This window comes from Nicotiana tabacum, chromosome 24, assembly GCF_000715075.1.
Source record: "Nicotiana tabacum cultivar K326 chromosome 24, ASM71507v2, whole genome shotgun sequence".
Lineage (NCBI taxonomy): Eukaryota > Viridiplantae > Streptophyta > Magnoliopsida > Solanales > Solanaceae > Nicotiana > Nicotiana tabacum.
Window position 1 is genome coordinate 88,980,530 of NC_134103.1, and position 17,416 is coordinate 88,997,945.

General features: G+C 37.4%; 1 protein-coding gene across 4 annotated transcripts; it reads right to left on the bottom strand.

Annotated features, from left to right (window-relative positions):
* Positions 1-6,310: 6,310 nt before the first annotated feature.
* Positions 6,311-14,753, bottom strand: LOC107759478 (coatomer subunit beta-1). Of its 4 annotated transcripts, XM_075248182.1 has the most exons (8): positions 14,509-14,713; positions 13,716-13,807; positions 13,484-13,644; positions 11,151-13,214; positions 9,953-10,462; positions 9,460-9,545; positions 8,278-8,520; positions 6,311-6,590 (listed from the first exon to the last, which is right to left on the bottom strand). In XM_075248182.1, the coding sequence occupies exons 4-7, from the start codon at positions 13,194-13,196 to the stop codon at positions 8,316-8,318; spliced, it is 2,847 nt and encodes a 948-aa protein (XP_075104283.1). In that variant the 5' UTR covers positions 13,197-13,214; positions 13,484-13,644; positions 13,716-13,807; positions 14,509-14,713; the 3' UTR covers positions 6,311-6,590; positions 8,278-8,315. The 4 variants fall into 4 exon arrangements, with proteins under 4 accessions (XP_075104283.1, XP_075104281.1, XP_075104282.1 ...); XM_075248180.1 differs by lacking the exon at positions 13,484-13,644 and having other exon boundaries at positions 14,509-14,732; XM_075248181.1 differs by having other exon boundaries at positions 13,484-13,807.
* Positions 14,754-17,416: the final 2,663 nt, after the last annotated feature.

A 17,416-nucleotide genomic window follows, 5' to 3' on the forward strand; every position in this document is an offset into this window, starting at 1 on the left:
AACTCTGCCAAAATATTTGGAAATTTAGGGAGTTAGTCAAACAATTTGGGGACTGTTGGTGTGTGAAGTAATAGCTGAATCACAGTGGATGTTAATGGCAGATTTTGACCCTCATTTAAGGACGAATGATCCTAAGCGGGGGAGTATGTAAGGCCCCGTAAACATTTTACCTAAAATTCGGGGTTTCGTGGTGTCGAGGTAGACTTATGCGTTGATGATAGTAGAGATTGTACATACTTTCTGGGTTGAACAATGCGTTGGGGAGTTGAAGAAATATTTGGCAGTGCAGGGCTTTTTCTGCGGTCCATTCTGTGATCGCAGAACTAATCTACGGACCGCAGATCTGCCACGGAATGAAGCAAAAACTTGAGCTAATTTTAGGACCATTATGCGGCTGCATAATCATTTCGCGGGCCGCACAATCCATCGCAGATCCAACATAAAATTTTTCGGAGAGAAGTTCTGCGGCGCATTATGCGACCGCAGAATTGGTCTACGGATCGCAACCCTGTCGCAGAGTGAAGCCGAAACACCCAGTTCCGGATGGCCATTATGCGGTCCATTATGCGGGCCGCATAAGCGTTATGCGGTCACATATGCGACCGCAGATCTGCATCGGGGCTTTATTTTTCTAATTTTTTTTAACCCAACCTATTTCGATATATAGTCATTAAAGACTATTTGTAAGGTAAAAACCTGATATTTTTAGAGAGAGGAAGTGCCATAGAGTGAGAGGAAAAGTTCCTAAGATTACTGTCCATCAATTCTTGCTCAAAATTGGAGAATTCACAAGGAGAAACTCACAAGTTTTTCATCTAAGAGGTAATGTTCCATGCCCCAGTCTCAATTTCTAATTTGGGGTAGAAAATGGTTAATGAGGGATGTGATTCTTGGGTGTGAGAGTGGATCTATTCATGCATGTACAATCATGAGTTGTGGGAAGGTAGTTGATCTCAAATGGGTAGACCTTAGGTTGTAGGGTGAAGGAAATCTACCATAGGAGAAGCTAGAAATCATAATGCCCACATAGTGTTTGATAAAATGCTCAAATGAGCTGGAAACATGAACTCCTTCCTAATTTATGTTCATTTTTTGCTATATCTCTAAATAGATCAAAGTTGCTAGGACTTCCATAGCTGTGTAGTGAATTAAGGAAAGCTCAAAGCGAGGTATGTTGTCTAAACTCCTCTTTTAGAATTGAACCCTACAATGGCCTTGTAAGTCCTGTGTTGCTCATTATAAATTGATTGTTCCGAATAAGCCTTCTATCAAAAGATATATGCGTTCAATACGTATTCCAAATGTTCTTGTTATGTTGAGTTACTATTTGAGAAAGTGATTTAAGTATGGTTTTTGTGTTAATATGTTATGACTTGAAAACGTGATTCTAATGAAAGCTATCATGTCGAATTGTGTAAGAAATTACATATGCCTAAGATCCTTAATTGCTCAAATGTGTACATAAAATCTTGAATATAAATGTTTTTTGTTAACGATCTGTGATGATGTTTGAAAGTGAAACAGTAAGTATAGAATATGAAATACGGCCAACGTGCCAACAATGATATTACATTTGGGGCCATTAGTGCCAACGAAACATAGAGGCGAGAACAAGATGTTGAAATGAGTTGTGAATCCTTTTAATAATAAATACGTTGGGAGTATCGTTTAGTCACCGAGGAAGGGTAGGTCAAAATAACCTAACCCCGAAAGTACACGTGCCGGTGTAGGAGTGATTGAGGGGTAAATCCCCGGGTTAATGTGATGAGGTTGTTTCCCCTTATATGGGATGTGAATAATGTGTTGAGATATTTCTTCTTGAATGGGAGGAGATTATTGCTAGCGAGATGTGATGTGATGTCGACCCATACGGCATTGTGTGAGACGGCTTAGCCGGTCGGGCTGAGATCGGACGCCATGCCGCTCATATGGTGGTATTGTGAGTGGATGTCTCGGGGTGAGACGACTTAGCCGATCGGGCTGAGATCGGACTCCGTACCAAAAATACGGTGGTGTATCGGTGCTAAAAATCTCCCAACTTAAAAAGATTGAAACTTACTTGAAATTTACCTTTCCCCTAACTTGACACCTTGATGCTGTTGAATCTCTTAATGATTTCATGTTTCCTTCTCCATTTACCATTATTCGTTCTAATGAGAGGGTGTTTAGTTTTATATACTAGTATTATTCTATATGTACTAACGTTCCTTTTGCCGGGGGTGCTGCATCTTTAATGGATGCAGGTGGTCCCATAGCAGGTGGTGTTGATCAGTGACAACAACACGTCCTCTCCTCAGCTGACTTGGTGAGCCCCACTCTATTTCGGGGTCCTGTATCTCTTGTCCTTTGTACATAGCATTTTGAGGTATAGCAGGGGGCCTTGTTGCTGGCACTGTCTTAGCACTCTTTTGTTTCTGTTAGAGGCTCCTTAGACATAGTGTGGGTTGTATTTTGTTTTGGGAAGGTTGAACTAAAAAGGTTGTAATCCTATCATCTGTTCCACTTTAACTATGATTGTATAGTGTTATATTTTAGAGACTTGTTAATGATGTAACTTATGGAAATGAACCGGTGTTGTACACATGACCTCTTACCGTCTAATTAATGAAATGTATTCTTCTTTTTATTCATGGGTGAGTTGGGTAGATGACATTGTGTAGGCTTGCTCGACCGGGGTAACTCTGTTGAGCGTCGGTCGGCCCCCTCCCCCCGAGGTCGGGACGTGACAATATATACCTCGATGCTCCTTTACCCCGGTCCTGTTTGGATGAGGATTTTTCGACCTTGAAGTCGTCCGTAATTGAACAGCCCCCGGGAATAAACATTTTCAAGGGGAGCTCGGGAGCCAGTTCGGCGGCAGTCAGATCGGTGGCAGCCACTTCGGGAGCAGCCGTCCCGCGAATAACTATTTCGGGAGTGACCGCCTCAGTACCGGCGACCGGTTGGGAAGATGAAGAGGCAGCCTGCTGAGGGACTGACTTGGAAGTTTTTTCCATTACTATCTGAGAAAATTTGAAGATTTAAGAAAAAGGTATAGAGGTTTGAAGGAACAAGTTTGAAGGCTGAAGAACAGAGTAAGAAGATTCGAAGAAAATCTGGGTAAGAACCTAAGAACAACTATGAGAATTTGAGGATCAAGGATGAAGATATGAATGTTTGAAGGAAGTTGGTGATAGCTAGAGAATTCGAAGGTAGAAGCTTGATCGGAAACCAGCCGACTATTGACACATGTCCGAAGTCAGAACGACGCGACTGATGGGACATTTTGACTTCTTCGTTGTTTCGGTTGTAACGTACGGAGGAAAGAACCAGAGAACATCTATTGTTTCTCATCGTTTCGGCAAACCTACACTCTGAGAAATGAGGGAACTATCTGTATACGGGTAAAACCGAGTTTAATGACACCCCAATTTCTCGATGAGGCAAACAAAGCAAGGACATAACTACAAGGAATCAGAATTGAAGCCAGAAGCCTCTCGTATCAAGAACCGAACAAAGCACTTGCCCTCGGAGCTATCGAGACTACACCCCCAGATCCGGTTCGAGTTCCAAGACCTCAGAAAGTATTACCAAACGACCGCGCACGATTAACAAAGAGCCGTGATATTCGTGTCCAATCGGATATCACGGCATAATTCTCGACCCATATCGGCAACAGATCAGTGATTAGCGAAAATGAAGATTTTTACCTTTCTTAGAATTGTACTTAGGGTAAAACTCTCCTACTATATAAAGGGGAAGCTTATTATTCAATACACATTGTAACACGCATATCAAGGTAATATACATTTATTTTCTTTGCTCCTAAAAGTGATTCAAAGTCCTTAATTTTGCTCATAGTTCATCATAAGTGTTTGAAGGCATGCTAATTGTTAAGCTCATAACTGAGCCCGAACTGAATACTACTACTGGTTTGGCTGTTTATTCTATCTTTAATTTGCTCATCTAACGTTATTAATCACTTGTATTTAATTAGTTCACATATCCTTAAAATCGCGTATAAATTCAATTGTTATCCAATCCTAATCCTAAGGGTAAACAATTAGTTTTTCTTATTGATAGTTGTTTGGATATTTTGCTAGTGAATACACAAATTTTCTTATTTTGTTTGACAGGTTTTATTTCGTATTATAGTGTATTCTTTCTTTTATCAAAACAAAATTAAACTAAAAATACGAAAAAATAGTGATCAAATCCAATCAACTATTATTTTTTTCATTATATGAAACACACAAGTAAGTTAACATGAAAATACTTTTTCGTAACCAATGTATGCATCAAATTAATAAGAGCATGACAAATATCTTTAATAAGATTTATTATTTAATTATGATAAATTAATACTTATATATATTATTACTTCAATTAATCACTTAATTAAAATAAATTAATATAATTTCATGTATGCATCAAGTCTGAGTTAAATATTCTCATAGTTAACATAACCCAGAAACCAACTAAATGGTTATTCACTTTGCTCAGAACCAAATGCTGGGGCATTGAGGATGGGGTTAATTGACACAAGAAGTAATCAAGGATACAAATTGCTAAGCCTTTAGAAGTGTAAGGGGCTCTAGTGCAATATTTGTAAAAACCCTCTACATTTATGCCTTGCCTTTAGTCCTCAATCTTGCATCTTCCAAAGCTAGGTTCACCAAGTAAAATCGCTATATTGCACTTCACATTTTCACATTAAGCAAATGATGTTATATTGCACTTCACATTTTCATTTGTTTGGGGGTGCAATGAGAGATGCGGAATTCTTTGCAGGTTTTGCTGTCCCAACTGGAAAGGGAAGAGAGCAAAGAAACACCTGGGAACTTTATATAGAGTTTGTAATTGTTGTACTTTAGTTGTAACTTGAATTATGAACAAGATGTAAATATTTGGCAACTTTTTTGGGAAACGTAGGTCCAGATTTTTGCTGTAACACTTGTTTATGCCATAGATGAATGATTTCTAACATGAAAAAAAATAGGGACTTGTGGATATAAGGTTGTCAATGCATTTGACGTATGAATATGACATAGCTATGTCCAAATAGGGTAAAATACATTTCGTATATATATAAAATTGTTGAATTACCTTATATAAGAGAAGTTTGAAGTTTAATGACAAAGGTGGTTAAAAAGTTATTTTACACCATGTGTTCGAATCTTAGGTGTGACATTTTTGCACTATTTTTTGAATTCTCCTATCAGAATTCCTGGTTCCATTGCTAGTTTTTAAGGGAGTACAGCCATTGTGTTGCTAAAAGTGTGTTACTAGACCAAGTCTGAACATCTAGTAGCACTATGAACATCTTACCTGTAGTTGGAATTGAACTGATTTCTTACCCAAAAGGCCGAGAAAGGTATATCAACATTTCTGCTGGGAATTTGAGGATAGTGAGTTTTTTTTTCCTGGATGTAGTGTACTCTAACTCGTATATTAATTTTGTTTGTTTCCTTTTCTCCTTTCACTACTAAAGCATGTGTAGACATTTTCCTCCCAATCTTGTAGTGATCATCAGCCATTGACATGTCTTTTTTCTAACTGTGGTATCTGTGTCAGCTGGTGTGTACCTCGATTAATTCCACAAGTACTTGTTATTTTTCACCAGCCATATTTCGGGTAACTCTATCCCAAGGCTTGAACAAATAAGAAGAAATCACTTAGGGATCGTTTGGTTGGGAAACAAATTATCTCATGATTAATTATTCCGGATTTAATTATCTCATTCTCCCATAGGGATAAAAAATACTACAATCCCGGGATAACTAACCCCGAGATTAGTTATACCACGATTTTATCCATAAGATAAACTCATCTCAAATTTAATTCCGGGATTAATTATCCTGGGATTATTATCCCACCCTCCCATAAGGATAAAAATAACACTACAATCCAGGATTAGTTATACCGCTATTTTATCCTAACCAAACATGAGATAAACTCATCTCAAATTTAATCTCGAGATTAATTATCCCTTATCTCTCGTATCAAATGAGTCCTTAGTGTTTTTGACCTCGCAAGGATTTGAGCTTGAAACCTCATATTGTTCTCAACCCACTTCATTGAATACTAGGCCACACCCTTGGGTGCAAAATGGAAAGAAGCAACATCAGCCATTGACATGCCTTGAGAGTAATGTAGTCGTACATGCTTTAAGGTTGTGTACAGGCTCAATCAAGCCAATAAAGTAGGTAAATGGAATATTCAGTGAAATTGACCAATCTATTTCAGTTTTCATGTTCATAAATGTCTATTGCCGAGGTACTTAAGCCGATAGAGTAGGTAAACAAGATAAAATAAAGAGATGGACAAAGAATGAACAAGATAAACAGAGCTTTGAATCAGTTCAACAGAGAAATTGAATGAACGTCAGAAGAAACTTCCGCTTCAAAACATGTCAAAAATAATGCAATATTTCTTCACATATTTCTCTACAAAAAATGTCCTCACAGAAAATAAAATACTTGAATCTTTTATATCCAAACCTAAGAATAAGTGCAGTATTATAATCTCTACATGTTCTCTCAATAACCCCAGCACTCCACCAAGCTGCAAAATGGGGGATTTGGAGGAGCCTCAAATTCAAGTGTAACAATCTGCAATTTATGAGGAATTAATGAGGTTGTATCTAAAGAAGACATCATGATATAAAAGAGATGGAAACTGAAGCCTAGCAGGTAGTCAACACTTCGCTTTATTGTTCAGACTACTTATGTAGATTAAGTGAGAATCATTGTATTATTTTACACCAGGAAAAAAATGGTGAAATGGGAATGTGTACTAGTGTAATAATAAGATAATTCTTGGCTTTAATATCACAACAATCCCGTATTATTGTTCACCGCATAACAATCAAGTATTGTTATTCACCATAAGATCCATGTAATATAATCTACATAAGTAGTCTGAACAAAACGATCCACAAGTTTCCATCACATCCAAGTATACGTACAGACGAGTTTAGTTTAAACTAGTGATATCACTGTACCCACTATTCTTTTGTAACTATAGATATGAACATATAAATTGAAGCCAAACGTAGTGGCTGCACCCGCATATTCTGTTACAGAGCTACATCCACATGTAACCTAATCCATGGAACACCATAAGGAAACAGAGCAACTTTACCTTAAGAGTATCAGAATCCAAAAGGATTTTCCTATCTACACTAAGGAGTTGGGAAAGAACGGGGGAGGCAAAAAGTTTGCAGTATAGAGCTGCCATATTTCTAGATGATTAATACTGTTATATCCATGTTCAGATATAAACATATTCCAACGCTTTCCAAATTGGACTTCAGAAGACTTACAGAAGGGACCAAAGTTGAATTCTTAAAACTTTCTAATTTAGACACTCACCATATGATAGGTAAAAAGGATAGACAAAAAGCTAAACATCTTCATTCTGCGACAAGGAAAGCACTTTTGGGGGCAGACAGTACTCTTTTGGATGGTTTAACGCGATTAGCAGACTACATCGTGCTCAATCAAATAATGGACACTGACTACGATTTGGATTGTCTCCCCGGCTCAATGGAAAGACAACCCAGTTCTACACTTCATCAAGACGAAAATCATGCCTTGTCTATTCCTCCAAATACCATTTGCCTTTCCCACAGCCAACCAGCAAAACGACGAATTCAACCGCAAATACTCTTTAGCTAGCACATGCTAAAAAGACAGAGCCCACTACCATCCCACCGGCCACCACCTAATAAGGGTTTCTGCAAAAATGACACTCATGCATAGGTATGTTAGCTGTCACTGCTAGTAGAACCATGATCTGCAGAACACAGCACCACCCCGAAAAGGATTTAGACAAAAATGAACACACAGGTATTTTAGCTATCAATGCTTCCAAGTATATTGTTTTTTATTGATAAGGATCAAATCTTCCAAGTATTACCCTTTTAAAAGTGTTCTATACAACTCTCCCAGACCCCACTGGTGGGAATATACTGGGTTTGTTGTTGTCTATACGACTCTCACAGATATCATGCCCATTCGCTGGATATTTAACGGTAATGGGATGTTTTTACCTTTATATCAACTTTTTCAAACAACAGTTCGATATTTTCTTCTATAACAAATATAATAGACAATTCATTTCTACTTCAGTCTCTATGCCTTGCTGAAGCCATGCCATATAATAGGTACCCATAAAATTAGTTTCTGAACAAAAACTACATAAGAAAAGGCCACCTAATTTAACCATCACGGGAAAACATAAGGTAAAACCAAATAATGTAGTAAAATCTCTTTAAAGATGGGGAGTATAAGATACCGGCATATCCAGGTCATACTAAATTCCAGTTGACCTGATCAACTGCCTCCCTTCTGCTTGAGTGTTATCTTGTCCCCCAAGCTAAGCGCAATTCCTTGCGTTTTGCTCCTTATCCTAATATAACCACTCAGCTTACCATCTGCTTGTTTCTCAATGCTTACATTCACCAAAGCATCCTCACCAAACACACTCTTTGCATACAAGTTAGCAGCAAGGAACCCGCATTGCCCTTCCAATGCAGACCTGAAATTTTGCATGAAAGCACATCCAGAGATATAGTGTCAATAAAGCCATGCATCACAAGGACAAATGACATTACTCAATATAACCAGATAAGTAACAGAAAAAAATGAACCCGAAGGCCATTCTGGAGTTTGAAGCCATTAATTTAAAAAATTCATTTTAAGCAGTTAAATTACATCCAACAGTGAAAGAAAACAATGGTACAAAGAAGAAACTAAACTCCAGTTCCAGTAACAACAAACTACTTATTTCCCCTAGATACATAACTAGTATGATCCAACCTGGTCAAGTTTACCAATTTTCCCTTGATAAAGTAACATGTGTTATCCAACTCAAGATTCTTTCACAATTTCTGAATATACCAATACCAAACTATCATTTGGAAAGCTCCGAGATCTTAACAGTAGCCGTTTTAGCAACTATGAAACCAATGGCCCTAATATCCTAAAGGAGGCGAAGAAGAGTACTCCTAAACAAATCTAATCCCAGCCATACGCAAACACCATGATAGACATGAAGAGTCATTCAAGTACTTCCACATTTGCACACAAGTAGACTTAAAAAGAAAATGAAACCCAGACACTTGTTTTTATGTGTACACATTCTTTGTATCCGTAATGGAAAATAATAAACACTAAGTTAAACACAACTTGTTTCTCATCAATAATGAAGTTCTAAGTTTATACGGCAGAATAATCCTAGGGCTGCAGGTCTTGTTACGACAGATAATACCTTACTTTTTTTTTACTAATAGTCTCTAAAATTCTTCCAAAACAAGTTCTCTGTATCACAACTTTGGACTATGAAAAATAGGAAATGCAATAATCTAGAATTAGATGGTATGGGTATCAATCATGACAAAATCAAAAATTAGAAAACACAGACATAAAAACCAAGCAACAACCGTCCATATTTAGAGGAGGCAAGCGGATAACTTACAGTGCAGTAAGGCATTTCATGTTGGTTGATTTGATTATATGGTCAAGAAATTCTTTTTCCTCTTGAATGACAGTGTTGACAGCAACCTGCAATGCAGAAAGTTAGTGGCTCATTCTTAAGTGCATATAAATATTATTCGTGTGGACATTGCTCCACAACTTTGATGGTAAGACAAACAAGAGATTACTTCAAAGTTTAGAGACTAAACAGTGCATTGATTAATCAATAAACTCCATAAATGGATCAACATTTACAAAATTAGCTTGAGAACTAGATCACTTTCAAGCCATTAATAATCTACAGAAGTTTTAGTAAACCCACGCATAACCTAACTTTTGATCCCACATAAACCAAACCATAAGATTGTAAATCATCGAAAACAACAAAGAACGACTATACCAAATATTAATTTTCATTTCTCCAACAAAAAATGAGTAGAATACCAGGAAAGAACTATTCACTGATGGTAAAATAGCAAGGAACAGCATCTTACCTTGTTTTCCCACTCAAATTCTGCCCACATGGTTCTAAAAGCAGCATCACTGCACACTGCAGGAGAGATGTAATCCATGATGTCAATATGGATATCGTTTAGCACAACCACTGTCCGCTCAAGCACATTAGAACTCTCATAAACAATGTTCCCAAAAATGACGCCAGTCTCAGTTGAAGACACCTTGATGTTTGCTTTTATCTGTTTGCTTGACTCAGGAGCAAGAGTATAATTCTGTGGACGCTCAACAAGTTTGAGATCACCCATTGTTGCCAATTCCAAACATAAATTCTGGAGGGTCTCTTTAGTTCTATTAATAACTGTCACATCCAGGACAATATCATAATGATGAACTGTCACGTATGCTTCAGCATAAACAGGATCACTAAATCCAGTGAGTTGCAGAACCCGATTTAGTCTATTAGCATCATTCTCATCCTTGACAAATTCTCCAGTGGCACGTTTCAAATCATCGTGAACTGCATCTTCCAACTCCAGCTGGCTCATGCCCTGGCAAACAGAAATGTATTTAGGACATGGAGGAACAAATTTCAACTGCATTGAAATTTGAAGCACCAAAAAGCCAAACACCACCTATAACTAGACGAGCTCTGGCATTATGTAGAAACTACTCGAGAAACATATATTAAAGAAAGAAAAAGAAACAATTCAAATGCTAACATTTGAGCTGTTGGTACATCATCACCCCCCCCCCCCCAAAAAAAAAAAAGAGAGCTATTTTAGTTTTGAGTGATCTGCACTCTAAAATTGAAGTCGCAGCTGGTATTCATATTCAATTAAACTTTTGAGACTTGATGCTTAAAGAAACTTATGCAATGTGATATGCATGTTCTTAATGTGATTGAAACAGTAGTTCAAAAAACAAAAGGTAATATTTGAAAGCGCTGGAAATAAGCTAAGTCTGTTTTTGGATGGTGAAAATAGCATTTAAAGCACCTTTCTTAGAAGGTTGTGACAGGAAGGTGGAAAGGTGAGATAAAATAGCAAAGAAACCTACATCCATGCAAGGCCTACACAGCATAACGAATACACCGTAGGGATTACAGATAAAACCCTCATAATACGATTTAGTGGTCTTAAGATAGTTCTCACAAATATATTAACTGAAGTATGAGAAAAGAGCTACGGGAACCTCCTTGTTAATCAAACAGATAATGTTCAAATAGAAGATTCTTACCCTCCTACTCTTCAAATGGTAGAAATCAATGAGGTCATCTGGCTGAGAGTGAGAAATTTGAGCCTTTGCTTTTATCTCTTCTGTCTCTCGCAGCTGCTTATCAGACAGCATTGTAACAAAACTCTCGTGGCAAGAGTTCAACCAGATCTTTCTGACCTCATTCCCAGTGTTACAGAGCAATCTTATGCACAGAATTATCCTATCATAGGAATCGTTATCAATTGGGTGTGGAAGAACTGAAGACTGCCCTAGCTGTATCATTGAGACCATGATCAGTAATGCATTAGTTGTTGCTTTGTTCACTTCAACTTTTGATGGCTGAACTTCTTCCAATCTCAAAATGAGCTTAGTCAGGGTGCAAGCAACAACTGCCCCAAGGAAGAAATCACCAGTCAGCAGAAGGGATCTCAGATTTCCAGTGGACAAAGATCCTTGAACTACTGTCGCAGGTGAAAAAACAGTTTCAGAGGCAGCACTTTGAGTAGCATATGTCCCATCAGCAAGGACAGCAGGTCTTCTAGATGAAACAGTAGTGGAGTTTATTTGCTGAGACTTTTTCGAAGAATCATTAGCTTCGCCTTCCTCAGAAATTGAATAAAATGGTAGGTCACCAAGGCACTGCTTGATAGTTGCAATGCCACTCTCAACTTCAGAAAGAGATAGACAATACTCTCCAATGATCCAAAGGGCACATGAACAAACACGTGCAGCTCGAATTTGGTAGAAAGTATCCAGTAGCCTTGTCACAATGGAAACCCTTAATTTTGGGTTTGTTTCAATAATCTCACGGACAAAAACAACCACATCAATTGCAGAAGCAACATTGTTATCACCCAAGAAATCCATCAACAGATGGACAACTGTACTTGCGACTTCCGGAAACTTTACAGCACACGAATGAATGGCTTGGATAAGCATTTGACGGTACTCACCATTCTTCTCAAGTTCACCACTCTGGGTTTTCATAACTTCTTTCTTCAAAGTGAGAACAACCTCATTGATATTACGGGGGGTGATCAACTCAAGAACAATGTCAAGTGTTTTTCTCCTGATGTCAAGGTTCGGACTTGAAAGCGCTCTGAGGACATCCATAATCATATCAACCATGATCTCCCTATGAGAAGATTTCAATTCATTCAGTCTATCAAGCACAATAAGCTTCACATTGTTGTCACTCTGAGATTGTAGAAGTTGACAATAGGTATTAGCTGCAGCTCTTATAGCAGTTGGGGCAGAAGACAAAGAAACAAGAGTCCCAGCACATTCATAGACAACAGCAGCAGAAGGGACAATAAGTAGTGATATAATTATCTTGATGTACTTCCCTTTCTCCCCTTTGTTTGTCCTGCAAACTTTTCGGACCAAATCCAAGACAACCATCTGGAGTAACTCACCCCAATCAGATACTCTATCAACATGGGTCAAGAGATAATTGACAGCACGTTCCTGAGCACATTGGAAAAGCATCAGAAATGCGTTCCTTTTTGCTGATGGATCCTGCTCCGTGGTAAGGACGTTCTCAATCTTCTCTGGTGCATCTGCCACGAGCTGCTCACCCTGTGGAAGCTTGTAAACAGCCATGACAGCAAGAATTGCATTTCTCCTCACGTACGGATGTCGGTGCTCCAAGTTGCTCATAATAGATGGAATCAAAGGTTCAATTATATCAACCTCATTCAGCCGACAAAGGAATCTCAAAGTAACTCCACGAATGTACTCATTTGGATGCTGCAAGTTATTCCTCAGGTTCTGACAAATTAGGACCATTTCAGGCAGCACACTTCCCTTAGAATCGGTCTTCTCAATAGTCTCCAGATACAGAACCAGCAGCTTTTGAATCGTGTGATCCTCAGAGGGCAAGACATATCTAATAATAGTAATAAACAGCTGGGGTAGTGTTTCGCCATTCAACAAAAGCATGACGGCCTTCTTCATGGCATCAACCTTGGCAGGAACATCATTCCCTTCGAGGGCTTCCTTGATCTCATTGGCAAGAGCTGGTGTGCCCTTATCAAAGTGTATCAGCAAAGAACAGGACTTCTCCATTTTATTCTAGTTGCTTACCTGAAACTTAAAGTTTCCCATAAGCTTCAAGATAACATATTATAACTTTGAGTCTTTGACAAGAGAGAATAAAGTTGCAAAGGTCAGAAAAGAGTCCAACTTTTGTTTAGTCGAAGCATTTAAATTACTCTAAGGCAGTTCTATATAAGGAACTACTCAACAATGATTCTTTGATTATAAAAGAATAAAGCCATTCAGAAAAGGGATTGAAACCACAAAGCTATCCAAAAGACAGGAAAGAACGCATTATTGAAAAAAAAAAAAATTACCCAGGGGTGTGGCCCAGTGGAAGGAGAACAATGAGGTCTCAGGTTTAAATCTCAACGGAGGCAAAAAATATACTACCTAAGCCTTGGTGGACAGAGTTACACGGTCCCTGTGCTAGTGGGAGGTAGCAGGCACCCGGTGGACTACTCGAGGTGCAGGGAAGCTGGCTCAGAAACCACCGTCATTAAAAATTAAACTTTTAACAAAATTTGTTAGATTCATAATAAATGTTACCAGCAGAACGAGGGAGGTACAGCGGTATTAGATCACCACAGCCTAGTACCAGATTAAACTCTTCCACAAGTCACATCAATACTCAAATCACACTGCAGGGACGGAAACGCATGGAAAATGTGATCAACCAATCAATCAATCAATCAATCAACAATGCCCAATTCCAAATTAGATGGAGTAACGCTATTTGAATCGGGCAAACAGCGAGTTCTATGCATCGGCATCAAGCTAAATGATACAAGTGAACCATCCATCACTTATAATCAACTTGACTTGCGAATTAATCCAAAAATTAATCAAAATCATTAATGCTCAGCTCAGATAGGCGGATCTAACCAGTAGCGGACGCACGTGATGGCAAGTGGGTTCAACTGAACCCGCTTCATCAAAAATAATATTGTGTATATGTATAAATTAGGATTAAAGTTGCGTAAATTTTGTATAAATATTTTATTTGAACCCACTTGACAACTAGTATTTTACGACTAAAGTTATGTACTTGAACCCGCTTGCACAAAATCTTGGGTCTGCCACTGTCATCTAACCCTTCCCAAAAAGTTTGGTTCTGAGCCCTCTGCTTTTAACTTGGATCATGTATACATTTTCAATAAAAACACATATATAAAAATGTGCAAATATGATACTAGTATACTACTTCTGAATCTACTGACTCTGAATCGTAAACCAAATAGTGCGGTTCGGCAGCATAATTCAACAAAACAAATAGCCCTAACAATCAAATTCCGTAAAATAAAACAGATAACAGATCTAGGATGAGAAAAAAATGACTTACCGGATAGAAATGCAGAAATGGTTGAATCGAAGTGAATCTTCAGAAGAGAATTCGGTAATGAGGAATTTGTGGGTTTTGAGGGTAAGGTGAGAGAAGGGGAGTCGGGAGAAATGGTGATCGGAGGGTGTGTGGTTTTAAGGAGGGAGAAATTTGGTGTCTTTTCTCAGATCTGAGAGATCCGCAGAGTGAGTCTGGTATTTTGTATGCTATAACGAGTCTGGAGCAAAGCTTAAAAACTAAGAAAAACAATAAAATAAAAAAAGATTAGCTAATTAAAAACAAGAAAAAGAGGAGAAATATTACTCCTATTACGTAATTTAATTAGCCTCACATAAAATACAAAAATATGTATCACTTCTCATTATCGTTTTTCTGCATAATTTACACTTTTGAAATATAGAGTCCAGTAGGCGGATCTAGGATTTAAAGTTTGTGGATTTTTATAGCAACCTTAAATAAATATACAATAAATAACTTGATTCACAATCAAATATTTATAGATATTTAGTAGATTTTTTAATACATATACAAACAGAGACGTATCAAAGTAGAGGGACAATATTATATTTCTTCAAAACTACTTAAATATATGTGCGTGAATACATGTTCAAAAACTCTTATGATGTAAATATTTTTAGGTGCACTACATGTGAAATTGGCAGTTCAAATCCCACTATGAATGGTCTTGTTTTCGGCACGAAGTATAGATATATATATGTGAAAATGATTAAAATTTTAAAAAGAGTATAATTTTGAACCTAGAATTTTAAAAGTATAGTGGGTTCATGGTAAAAGACTAAACTTAAACCCGTCAAATGTAAATTTATCACGATCCCAAATTCCCTCCGTAGGAGGTCGTGATGGCACATAGCCTCTAAGACTAGGTAAGCCTATCAATGCGGATTGATCATAAATATCTGAAATAAATAAACTACAATTCAAATAATTACAACTCCCAAAACCCGATAGAAATAAGTCACAAGCTTTTAAGAATTTATCCTCAATATCTCTATATAACAGAGTCTAAGAAAATAAGGAAGCAACATAACAAGAATAGAAGGGGACTCCGGAGTCTGCGGACGCTGGCAGATATACCTCGAAATCTCCGTACACAGGTACTCATTGATGTCTGGGCTGGTAAAAAGTACCTGAATCTGTACAAAAAGATGTGCAGAAGCGTAGTATGAGTACACCACAGCGGTACCCAGTAAGTGCCAAGCCTAACCTCGGTAGAGTAGTGACGAGGTCAGGTCAGGCTCTACTAAAAATTAATAATAAATGACATGATAAAATGTTTCACAATATAATAAAATAAAATGAAAATGGAAATGAATCAAGTAGTATGTCACCATTTAATTACACAAATAATGACAAATAATACCTTGTGGAACAAAACAAAATTTTTTTTCAACTTTAAGAAAAATCACAATAAAATCAAAGGCAACTACGGCCATAAATCAACATCAATAAGGACACTCCCGAGGTACCGCCTCGTAGTCCCAAATCATAAATAAATTCACAATATCCCATTTTCTTATCTCACTGCGGGAGCCTTCACAATTTATTTTAAAGAAAATATTTTTCCCGAAATAGCATCCCGCATTTTAGCCATCCTTATCACACCGCATGACTTCTAGTAGTTCCCCCTACTAGCCACGCGTATCAAACCACCCTTATCTCACCGCATGCGTTTCAATACCCAGACCTTATACCACCGCATGCGTATCAATATCACAATATATCACAATTTGCACCTCAAGTGCTCAAATAATTTAATTTGCCAAAATAATTCAACAACAATATTTTCCACAATAAAGAGCTCACGGCTCCATCACAATGAGTACGAAAATCTTACAAAAATATTCAGGAATAAATAATTCAGCAAAATAATATTTTAAAATCTTTAATATGTTCCTTCAATACCAAATTTAAAATGTCAAATACTTCATAGTAATAATATTTATTTTAAAGAAAATCAACCTTCAAATAATGCACAGAATAAAAGAAACCAAGTTCCAACTAAACAAGTAAACCAATTAGAAGAAAAAAGGCCAAGCAAATTTAAATTATATAAATCAAATCAATGATGGAGAATATAACAAGATTTTATAATTTAATTAATATGAAACATTGATTTACACAATTTAAAAATATAATTCTTCACATTTAACCCGTGTACACACTCGTCACCTCGTGTACACGACTTTCATCACATTACAATTAATATTAATCCTAGGTAAAATTTTCCCCACACAAGGTTAGATAAGTCACTTACCTCGACTTGCTCCAATTTAATCAAGTAATATGCCTTTTCCTCGATTTTTCGACTCCGATCTACTCGAATCTAATCATAATTAATTCAATACAGTCAACAAAAATTAAAGGAATCAATTTCATAAGAAAATACTATATTTTTCAATAAAATTCGAAATTAACTCAAAAATTGCCCATGGGGCCCACGTCTCAGAATCCGGCGAAACTTACAAAATCCGATAACACATTCAATTATGAGTCCAACCATACCAGTTTCACTCAAATCCGATTCTGAATCGACATCGAAATCTTAAAAAATTCGTTTCTATGTGATTTCTAAAAAATTTCCAAATTTCAATCTCAAAACACTAATTAAATGCTGAAAACAATGATGTATTTGTGTATATAGACCAAATCCGAGTTAGAATCACTTACCCCAAGGTCTTTCCTTGAAAATCTATCAAAAATCGCGTCTACTCAAGCTCCAGTTTGTTAAAAATGGCGAATGGGACGAGTGTCCTCTTTTATAAATCTGCCCAGGCAGCCTTCGGAACTGGGCCTTGATCGTAGCTTCAATCATGGACCTCGAGCCTAGGCCTCGATCGTGGCTCCGATCACAGGCTCGAGGTTGGGCCTTCGATCATGGCATCGAGGC